At 40.1% G+C, this 12,086-nt stretch overlaps 1 protein-coding gene across 1 annotated transcript in view; it reads left to right on the forward strand.

Moving 5' to 3' along the window:
• Positions 1–11,838, forward strand: part of esyt1b (extended synaptotagmin-like protein 1b) — a 98,561-nt gene extending 86,723 nt beyond the window's left edge. The window contains exons 48-52 of the mRNA XM_053636218.1: positions 69–208; positions 1,902–2,033; positions 2,287–2,392; positions 2,484–2,533; positions 8,910–11,838. Of these exons, the coding sequence (XP_053492193.1) occupies positions 69–208; positions 1,902–2,033; positions 2,287–2,392; positions 2,484–2,533; positions 8,910–8,934 (453 nt within the window). The 3' untranslated portion in view covers positions 8,935–11,838. The remainder of the gene's footprint in view (positions 1–68; positions 209–1,901; positions 2,034–2,286; positions 2,393–2,483; positions 2,534–8,909) is intronic.
• Positions 11,839–12,086: the final 248 nt, after the last annotated feature.

Below are 12,086 nucleotides of genomic sequence, written 5' to 3' on the forward strand. Positions count from 1 at the left end.
AAAAATGTAAATACAAATGGTTAGTACTAGTACATTAATCATTATTCATGTTATGTGTTTCAATGCAGATCCTGAACTCTAAGATGGCAGCACTTGTGGCACTTGGTGCTGGTCCTGTCTTAAGTAATAAGCAGATGCCCACCACTGGACAGATCAGAATTTCTCTGTCCTATCAGACAAAACTTACTGTGATCATTCATGGCTGCAGGTATATTATTTTTCTTTTAATTTTATTAATTCTGCCAGATTTATTGTATCCAATCAATTTATAAGTGAGGTTGAATTCAGCTCAAGCATACAGTTGTGGTTAGGGTTTTTTCAAGGATCAAACTGTGACTCTACAAAACTTTTCCATAACCCTCAATGGAACATACACTTGTGTAATGTGAATGAATTCATTTAATTCTAAATCAGTTAATTAATACTGGCATTGAGCAATTCGGATAATGTCTCTATAATTGGCCCTTCAATATAGTTATATGGAGACTTTAAGACACAAACAGTGTATCACTTCCTAAACAAAAAGGCAAAATGAAATGAAATTTTAGTATTTCAGAAAGTAAACTTTCAAAGGTGGAAGGCATTAAAGATTTGTTTCTCAAGAGTGTCGAATCTTGAGTAAAAGATACTGATGCTTAAAAGACACTTGTATCTATAACAGGGGCTCCAAACTTTAACCAACTACCCAGCAAACATGACCATGTGGGCCCACTTTGGGTAGGAGTAGGTTTACTGTGGGGCATTGTGGTCAGGGCAAACCCACACTAATCCAACGTGGCCCCCATGTGGGTTAGCCTATGCAGAGCTCACAGCAATTTTGCCATTTGTGACCCCCATGTGGGCTTTCTGCAAGCAGAAAATATAAAGCAAATGCTTCCAGTCTATACTATTTTAAGTGGTTTTTGAAATACCAGCCGACAAGCCAATCACAGTAACTTTTTTCCACAGAATCTAAATCAAACTTTGGAATAGAAAACAATAGATTCTTGTTTTTTCTCGTACATTGCTTAGTTTTTCCTTAAGTAATATCCTGTTATGTGTGGAATCGATATGCCACTTTGATTGGCCATTCCATTAAACATATGCACAAGTCTTAAGCCAACGGAGATGGCACAGTACATGGAAAAATTTCTGCCATGCAGTGTTTCTCTAGTGTCTTCGAGTCTATATCTGCAGTCTATGCAAACTGAAACAATATCCTCCTGAAACACTATGCATGTTGTTTTATATACATACACAGTGTACAATAAATGGCTAGCTAACCAATAAAAAGTAATCTCTATTACAAATCCAATTTATATATATAAAAAAAATGCTGCTTTAGTTTTCCACTAAACTTGGGACTGAGATGGTCATCTTGTTTAAAACTGAAGTGCTAAACTGGAGTACCTCTGTTTTTCAGTATGAATTCCTTCTTACTTACATTCCTGTTCCTTACTGTTTTTTCAAAACTTCATCAATCAGCTACCAATAGCATTTTTGACTGTTCACATGAATAAGGTTTTTTCTTTTTGTAGTCCCGATCTCAACAATCTGAACAAACTTGCTCCCAGCTATAGAACATCATGGAAACACAACCATAGCAACTTTGAGGGAATTTTGTTTTTGTTTCTACAATTAGGACTATTATAGGATTATTGGTGAACTCATTGGTGAATTGGGCAACACATATATAGATTGAGTATTTGGCCTCCTTCAAAGCAATGATTGCCTTAAATTGGTTTACATTATGCAACTATATAAAATATGAATTACCTGCAAATTAATGAAAGAAAAAAAACCTGAAACAGAAACAGCAAACCAGTAGAGTAATAGTAGTCAGTATTAAAACATTCACACATGCTGAATATCTTGCATTTAAAATGAAGTACTGCTTTTTATGATTGTTTTTGGTATTTTAGAGGCCTGGTGACATCATCAAAAGAAGGTGTAGACACTTACATCTCTCTGATTCTGCTGCCTGATAAAAGCAAAGCCACGAAGAGAAAGACTGCTGTTAAGAAGAAAGATCTGAATCCTGAGTTTAATGAGAGGTGTGAGGAACCTGTGTGTGTATGTGTGCATAAATGTGAGATAGAGCATTATAAGGACAGTTCTTTCTTTGGCTCTGTTTATGAATTTATATTTCACAAATGTAGCCTCATAAATGTTTATTCATCATTATTATTCAATCCACACTTAAAACAATCACAGTTAATGATTAAAAACAAAGAGTAATTAGAACAATTTAGGATGGTGTGACCTGCCATGGTGTAGGTGTAGTACAATGTCTAAACTGTTTCTCAGGTTTGAGTTTGACATGAATGTGGAAGATGCTCGGCAGCGAGTACTCAGTGTGTGTGTAAAGCACAGCTTGTCCTTCATGAGTCGAGACAAAGACATCATTGGTCAGGTGAGTCAGCAATTAGTGAACTTTGGAAACATCCTGCCATTAAGCTATTCAAGAAGTATATTGATGTAATAAATACTTTTTATGCCTATAGGCAGAAATTGATCTGGCACAGATTGACTTTCTCTCAGGTGTTGCAGAATGGTAAGTTCTGTGATGCACACACAAATACACACTTTCACAATGTTGTTTGGGCTAGCTAGCAGAGGTGGCTACAGTTGTAGGTAAATGCCTTATTCAAAAACAGCAGGGAAACATTTCCAAAAGGAACACAAGTGCTTGGTCAAAAACAGGCAAAGGTCAGGCAATGAACAGATTTGTGTAGACAAAACCAGATTCCAAAAGAACAAGGCTTGGTATGTCAGCAGTGAAAAACAGGATGATACTTTGCATCATGAGTCTATCTGTGACTGTTTTTTATAGAGTGTGTGTATGTGTGTGTGTGTGTGTGTGTGAGGATGTGCGAGTCTAGGTACAACAGTCAGTAATCAGGTGAGGTGAAGTTTGACATGGAGCATGTGTGTTGGGAAATGTAGTCTGTGGCAGCCATATTTTAGGTTATGTAGCATTTGTCCTGATTGTCAGTATAGAACATTCTGAGGAATCTGCCAATATCCTGGTTAGCTCTCTCTACTTGGCCTTTGGCTTGATGGTGATAATCAGATGTGAGGCTTACTGACACTCCCAGTTTCTCCATGAAATTGTTCCATACACTGGATGTGAATTGTGCTCCCCTGTAACTCACTACGTCCTCCCAGGTGCCAAAGTATCTAAACACATGGTTAAAGATAGTTTCTGCTGTCGTGAAGCCAGACGGCAGGTACCGCAGAGGAATGAATCTGAAGGACATTGAGAAACAGTCTAGGATTACCATGATTATGGGGTTGCCCTGAGGTCAGGGAGAAAGTCTATGGCCAGGTTGATTAGGCGCGGGGAGCAGAACCAGTTTGCCAGCAGGCAGTATTCTGGGAAGCTTGGCTTCGGCACAGATGGAACATGATAAAATGAATGTATGAATGTCAGTGATCATATGGGGCCTCCAGTATTTACCTTTAAGGGGTTGATATGTTCTCTGAATGTTCTGTGCCAGGTGAGATGTGTGCCAAAGTGATCAGTTTATTCTGCAGGGTCGCTGGCACATAGGTCTTGCCTGCTGGGCATGAAGTTCTTGAAAACAGGCCACATCTTGATTTGAGGACCAAACTAATTCCTGATCAATGTCCCAGGATAATGCTCCTACAAAACATGACTGGTCAATGGGTGCTGTGGGGTTGTGGGACAAATGTGTGTGAGAGAGTCTGCTGTGATGGGTTTTTTTTATCTAGATGGATATGAGATGGTAAACTGGAATTTGGTGAAAAAATGAGTACCCACTGTGCTTGTCCTGAGTTGAGTCTCTGTGCGGTTTTTAGATATTAAAGATTTTTATGATTTGTATTGATGATGAACAGTTGCGTAGCCCCCTCCAGCCAATAACACCAGGGATAAATTCAGCTGTGAGGGGGCATAGTGCCAGGCATGAGCTCTATGGCACAGTCATAAGTTCTGTGAGGCTGGCCTTGCCTTTGCTGAAAACTTCTTTTCAGCTAGGAAGAACAAAATCAAGTGACCAAAGGCCAATGTATGGCCTGACAATTGTATTGCACAGACTGGATGCAGACCTGAGAAAAATACTGGAGAGATCACTGCGAGTGTATGTGGAGGCTAGGCTCAACCTGTTTGGAGAAATTCTCTACCAGGAGTATAAAGTCAGGTTCAGCATAATTACCACCAAGAAAACCACTGTGCTGAGACAAAAAGGGAGGCAAGAGAGAGCGATCGAGCAACTGGTGCACCAGCGACAACAACTCTGAAGGAACTGGAGGAAGGCAACACAGAGTGAGAAAGACGGTCTCAAAGTGCTGTGGAAGGATATCAAGCGAGTCCTGTGGAGCAGCCTATAGATTCCTGAGTGCACAGGAAAAGGAAGGAGAAGGAATGAGCAACTTCTACAAGAATCCCTTCAAGCATGCCAGGCAGCAATGGAAGAAGCAAAGAATGGTAAGCTATAAACGACCAGGTTAAGCTGGAAGAATACATCAGAAGGCAATACAGCAATCCAGCAAGGAATGAGCCATTAGGTTTGCCAGGGTAGTGCCTCATCTAGCCCTGCCCGTGTCCCAGTTTAACATCTTGCCCCCCAAGCTCAGTGAAGTCAGAGAGGTTGTCAGAAAAGCCAAATCATCAGCAGCTTCAGGCCTTAATGGTATCCCCTACAAGCTGTAAAAGAAATTCCCTGCATTGCTGAAGCCATCAGCGTGATGAAGAGCGGTGGCGGTATTCATCCCCAATTAAAAGGACTCTAGAGTGATCAGCCAATTTAGGAGCATCGCCTTGCTCAGCATTGAAGGAAAGACCTTCTCTGTTTTGGCACGAAGAATAACCAGCTACCTCACAGAGAATGACTATGTTGACACCAGCTCCAGAAGGCAGGGGTCCCAGGTTTCCCAGGGTGTGTGGAACACTCATCGTTGATTTGGGAGCAGATCAAATGGCCAAGTACGAAAAGAAAGATCTGCACGTTGTTTGGCTTGACTTTGTGAATGCATATGGTTCAGTGGCACATCAGTTCATCAACTACACCACTGAGTTCTTCCATATGCCTGATGACATTAGGCGCCTGGTCTCCAATTACTTCAAGTACCTGCAGATGTGCTTTGCCCTCTAGGATATAACTACTGGATGGCAGCAGTTGGAGGTAGGAATTGTCATGGGATGCTCAATCTCCCCCATCTTGTTTGTGACCACCTTCAAGGTAATACTCATTGGAGCAAGACAGGTGGTGGGAGGAGTCAGATTGCCATCTTGGCAGAAACTGCCCCCTCGAGAAGCTACATGGATGATGATATTAGCCTCTTGCTGACAGCACCATGTACAGCTAGGCTGCTAAAAAGGATGGATGAACTGATGTCCTGGGCAAGGATGAAGATCAAGCCCACTAAATCCCAAAGTCTCATGCTTAGGAATGGCAACACCTTCTTTGTCACTGGTGGTTAGAAAATCCCACTGCTGGATGAACAGTCCATCAAAAGCCTTGGGAGACTGTACACGGCTGAGCTCTCTGATAAGCATATGGGAAGAGTGTGGGAAGCATTTGGGAAGCATTTGCGAACAGCTTTCTGATGATCTGGCAAGGATTGACCGAAGCCTACTTCCAGGAAAGTACAAGGTCTGGTGCTACCACACCACACTGTATTAGAGAATAATTTGGCCATTGAAGTTGTGTGAAATCCTTTTATCCACAGTTAGAAAGATGGATGGGAAAGCCAACTCTTTCATCAGAAAGTGGCTAGGTTTGCCACGATTCCTATTTGAAACTGGTCTCTTTGGAAATAACATCTTACAGCTACCGCTGCAATCTAGCAGGCTAGTGTCAGAGATGAGGGAGTACACTGACCATACAGAATACAAATGTCCAAGTCCACATGGGCCGCAAGTGGAAAGCCTATGCTGAAGTCGATCTGGCAGTTAGCAGGCTTCAGCGCAAAGAGCTTGTCGACAGAGTCCAGATAGGAAGAGACAGGTCTTGGTTGGGGAGAAGCTCTGCAGGTCTGGTCCAAGGCCAGCAGGAAAATAAAGGAAGGAACTGGTAGTGTCTGAGGTGACAAGGATGGAGGATGAGCGCTATAAGTTCAAGGCTGTTGCACAGGCACAACCAGGGAAGGAATTGTTAGCAGAAACATTAGCATGGCGGACCTGTGGAAAATCCCACAGGCAAGGCATAATTTTCTTATCAGAGCAACATACAACACACTCCCCTGCCCACTGAACCTGCACTAGTGGTTTGGCCAAGAAGAATGCTACCCCCTCTGCAGCAGTCCAAATGCAAGTCTCCAGCACATCTCATCAGGCTGCAAGATTGCGCTTTCCCAAGGGTGCCAGAGGTGGCAACACGATCAAATCCTGAGCAGACTGTTTGAGGTGCTGGTGAGGTGTAGACAGGTCATAAGCAGTGGTATTAGGTGTAACAGGAGGAAACCATATGGAACCAATGGCACTGAGCATGCGTTAACTGGGCCAGTGGGGTTGTAGCCTTATATATTGGAGAGGCCTGTATGGTTTTGGTTCTGATAGGCATGGTGGCAAGGCTGAAGGAAGAGCGGTAATCCTATGGACACCAGAGGAGGTGCAACAGGCAGTAATGCCATACCATTACTCTGGAGACCATCTGCACTGTAACAATGGATAGACCTTCTGAAGGTCTAATCTGGACTAATAATGGAAAATGTCTGAGAATATAGAAAACGAGATGAACTCACTATAGCGGGGGGGGGGGGGGGATGGAAACTTGGGTGCAGGGCACGAGGGACATTGGATGACTTGATGTGTGCGACTGAACAGTAGTAGCAAAGTCCCTCTCTGCTGTGTTTTTGGCATTCCACAACATTCAGATTAGCTCGGCCAATCTGCATGGGTCCTATGGTGCTATGGTCTGATGATGAACGCCACTCCACTTTATTCATTCTTTTGTTCTTGAGGAGTTGATGTAGGCCTATGCAGAGCTCAGTCATTGAATCAAGAGACACTCTGTGGTCACGGCAGGTGAGCTCAGTGAGAATGTCCTAGTTTAAATCTTAGTGATACGTTTAAATCAAACTTCAGCAGTGCTTCAGCAGTGGTACATTGGCCTTTCTTGACAGAGAGAAGTAATTCCATGATTTCCTCTGCTTCTGGAGAGTGATCAAAGGTTCTTGAGAAAAGTTCAATGAAGTGGTCATACACTGTGATGTGTTCCCCACCTTGCGACCAGACTAGTGCCAGGCTAGCTATGCCAGGCTAGCACCTTTTCTGTCAGCAGTTTAATGAACTGAGCAATTTGGTGCTGCCCAGAAACTCTCTCCTGACCAGAGAAGTTGAGGGAATATTGTAGCAGGAAATCTTTACACAAGTCACGCTCCAAGTGAGTAGGCACATGACTGTTTTGGGAGATGTAGTCCGTGGTGGCCATTTTTGTAGGCCACGATGCATTCTGTGAACTGGAGTTTAATGTCTGGCACTGACATCACAGTTCGAATAACCCACAAAAACAAAACCTATCAAAAGTATAGAGACATTGTACAATTTTGTACATTAACCTTTCTTAACCTCTTTACATGTGCTTTAATTGTACCTGTTATTATTCTATCAGTGCTTATGGTAGGCACTTGATTGTAATTCATGTTGCCTTTTCCAGACTTGCTTAAGAACTCTGGAAAGATTTAGAAATGGCATTTTTTAAATAAAAGAACCTAGATGACCAAAATATACTACACTAAATATAGTATCCTAAGTTTATACTACATTTTACTACAATGTAATAAAACATTTTGTAGGACTTTAAAAAGCTCACCATCAGTTGTGTATTTTTAAACCTGGCACCACCAGACCATTTGTGGTGAATCATACTTTGGTGGTTTGGTCAGTCTTTGTCCTGACTGAACCCACCTTTGCACTCTGGTCCACTGCAACAGTCCTAATTTGGCATGTGCTGCATTCTGCATAACTCCTTCAGAAATAATGTGATCATGCTAAGGGCTCCCCCTGATAGCACTGCATATGTTTAGTTTGTGCTAGGAGAGTTGATCATCCAGTGTCTCCTGAACTTGTGCTCCAAAGACCTGCCCAATCACAAGTGGCAGGTGACCCAATGATTTTTCCAAGCCCTATTACTATAGGTCTCTTAGCTTGCAGTGATGCCTGTATGATCTCTGTTCCTACTGAATTAGTTTCCATTGAAATGGTGTTAGCAGTACAACTTACGGTTGCAAGCACGTCCTACACTTTGCAAATATGTCAGCTCTTTTATATATTAAGCTATTCATAGTGCTGAATCCTCTTCTTCCACTCCTCAACAAGATGAAAATGGGAAAATGATGAGTATACCAGCGTATGCGAGTTAGCAGCAGCCTTTTATAAGTTACACACGTCACCGCCCTCAGGTTACAAAAGGAAGTAAACCAACTTTGCTCTGGCGATGCCGTTGTTGCGATGCCATATTATCTCCACCAAATCTTTAAATTCTGCATATGATTGTGTTATAGCTGAATCCCTTCTCATTGCTTAAATATGTAAATGCCTCAGTGTTAGCAAAGGAACACTTAATATCTCAAAAATACAGTGTGATTTCTTAGTTTCTCTGTTTTATGTGAACATTGTTTCCACCTGTGTGTAACTGCCCAACCTTCATTACTTTTTACTCATTCACTCTTTTTACTCATTTTTTTTTTTGCAGTTAGCATGTTAATTACCTTTTGCATTTTCTAGTTAACTACCTAATTTACAACTAGCAGTTTGTAAGCCAACGTTACTATATAGTTCATAGTAAATGAATCTTGTGTTTTATTATACTATGTTGATTGTGAATGTGTAATAACAAGGTATTAATTTTTTTTTAGATAATTGTGTGTAGAACAGGTTAAATGTGCACTACAACCTCTGACTTGTATTGCAACCCTGTAACTGTCGCTTGGCTTAACAAATTTCTCCATTCTCTCAATGTAAGGTTTGACTTAAAAGATCACAACTAGCTGGAGTGTGTGAAGTTTGAGACCTTTTCTCAAAGTGGCAATACCCGGTCATCAATTCAACTGTCTCCACAGATGCCTTGCTGAAACATAATTTTCCATCTCCCCTTTTCTTTTACTGCAGCTGATATCTTTAGGGCACTAGGTTTACTGAAATTGAAAAATCGATGATGGAATCAGTATTACTTATGGATAGAGCTTTGTTAAAGTTTATTGAAGTTTATTGGCGAGACATAAGTGGTATTCCAGGAAATGTAATATATCTACATTGATTTTATAATTGCCACTATCTAATTATGCAGTTGGCCAACGATGCAAATTGACATAATGATTGTGTTTGATTATGCAATGATGAATGTTTCAGATGTTAATGTCACTTTGTTATTCCTACACTGAGCATTTTTCTAGTTTCAAGTTTAAACCATGCTAGCCTCTTTTACTTTGATCTACAAACTTCTTGTGTGTATCCAAACGTATTTAGTTACGCTGCTATAATAATGAGTTTTACTGTCAAAAGCTTATGGAGTTATCAAATTTTTTTTCACTGTTAAGCAAAATTAAATAAAAAATAATAAGTTGACAAACACCCATGTAAACTTCTGCACACACTTCTGTAAATGTTTGCAGATAAATTAAGTAGTTTAAAAAAGCATTTTCATTGGCCTCCATTATAATAATATGACATTGTAAGTCTGACCAATACCAGGGCTACATTACAATACAGTTACTGTTTTTATACAGTTGTTGACAACCTCTATTTGACTTCCTCCTGCCCACTTCAGTATTTTACTAGCCAAGTAAAATTCATTCTGAAATTCGGAAGTTTGGACAGAACGGTTATAAGTGTATAATTGTGTTCTAATTGTTTTTTTTTGTGATCACCTAATCGCACATCGCAGACAGCATTATTTAATTCTGCCAGATGTTAACAAGATGGGTATCACTATCTATTTAGCTAGTTTGCAAAGTTATATTAAAACAGTTTAAATTGATTCTACTAATTGCTAAGGAAATTGCTTTGTGTTTATCGCGAAGGGCAGGAGTGTTCAGATGTCTCCACTATACCCCTTGTGCTGCATATGCCAACTCGTGCAATATGAACTCACAATCCACTTTATTAGGAACACCTTTACACATGGTCATTTATGCAGGTATCTAATCAGCCAATCATTTGGCAGAATGCATAAAATCATGCAGATACAGGTCAAAAGCTTCAGTTAATGTTCACATCACACATTAGAAGCTGGAAAATGTTTCCAGTCTTCATCTGCCCAGGTTGGGTGAGTCTGTGCCTATGATGGCCTCAGAGTCTTGTTCTGCTCTTGTAGCCCAGCCACCTCAAACTTTGATGTGTTGTGCCATCTGAGATGCTTTTCCGCTCACCACGGTTGTCGAGTGATTATTGGAGTTACTACAGACTTCCTGTCAGTTCAGATCAGTCTGGTCCTTCTCCTCTGATCATCATGTTGTGGGCGAAAATCCCAGGAGATCAGCAATTTCTGAAATACTCAAACCAGCCCATCTGGCACCAGCAAGCACGCCATAGTTAAAGTCACAGAGATCACACTTTTGATGTTTGATGTGAACATTAACTAAAGCTCTTGACGTGTATCTGCATGACTTTATGCATTCTGGTGCTGCCACAGGTTGATTGGATAACTGCATGAATGTGCAGGTGTACAGGTGTCCTAATAAGTGGACGGTTAGTGTAGTTCATAAGCAAAACTGAGTGGTGAGAGGAAAATTAAAACTGAAAACCTATAGAGTACTTCCAATAGATGTTCCAAGAGTTGTCTGACTACTATTAAGGCCATTATTGCACATTAAATCAATTAGATTTACCACACATATAGGCTGCACTTCCAAATTTTGGGGTTGTTTCCCAAAAACACCGTAGTGGTAAGATCATGTGGGGGGCCTGACTGTACCAAATTGATATTATTTACAGTGAATGAGGAAACATTTTTGAGAATTCGGTTCTCAATATAAAAATGCAAAAATCAAGAAAAACGAACTTGGTGTGTTTCGGCCTTTTAGTCACTAGAATGTTGTTAATGCTTGCACTCAACCATGAATGGCCTTACAATTACGTGCTACAAACTGCATATATCTTTTTGCATTTTAATATTTTGCTTATTATATTTGAGTGAGTTTATAACTTGGGAGATATGGAGATGGACATTTTAACATTGGTCAGGTGGGACCCATCAAAATGTGTGTTTTGTATGTATTGTTGTATATGATGCTCTTACTGATGTTAAAATCGTTCAGTTTCATAGCAATAGATCAGGGACGTATTCACAAAGAATCTTTGGGCCAAGAGTAACTCTAACTTGATGATTTAGGAGAAACTCTTTAAAGAAAGGGGAATGCTAATCCCAATATTAATCACAAAACATTTTAGCACTAAAAAAAACAGGCCCTCTGGACTACATCCAAGTCAAAAAGCTTTAAATGGGTAAAGTATGCTATTGAACATGCCAATTTCATACTACACAAATAAAAAGGTCACGTTCTGGCATGAAATACATTTTCTTTAAGATGTTGGCAAATTATAAAAAAGGCGTGGATACACTGGTGTAGTTGGCTGCACAAGTTTTTCTCAGCACTTTTGTGAAGAGGTTTTAAAGAGAACTCTTATTAATAAGATTCTTTGTGAATATTGCATTAATTAGGAGGTATACATTTTGTTTTACCTACTCCCTTTGTTTGTTTTTATTCTATGATGCAAAACTTGCTTGAATGTAACTGCTGCATAGATGTACATGAAAAAGCAAAACACCAAAGAATGAAGCACTTCAAACAGTTACTAATAGACTGCATTTCTCACAGCTATGCATTGTTCAGTATTTACTCTGCTTGCAATCACCACATTAAAATGGCAATAAAGTGCACACTTATCCACCACATGGGCTCACTGAGATTTGAATGAAGTCATTACAAAAATCTTGCTTTTGTTATCTAACATTTTAACCAGCTGTAGCAAAAATGATCACATGGGTATAGAATATTAGATTACAATATATAATTACAACATTTAGTCCCAAAGAAGTGCAGTGCTACATTTAAAAAAGGCATACTGACACTTTAATCAACACTGAAAAATAGAGAAAATTCAATACAAGTGGAACCTAGTGGCAAATGCATTATATATA

The sequence above is a fragment of the Ictalurus furcatus genome, chromosome 11, assembly GCF_023375685.1.
Source record: "Ictalurus furcatus strain D&B chromosome 11, Billie_1.0, whole genome shotgun sequence".
Classification (NCBI taxonomy): Eukaryota; Metazoa; Chordata; class Actinopteri; order Siluriformes; family Ictaluridae; genus Ictalurus; species Ictalurus furcatus.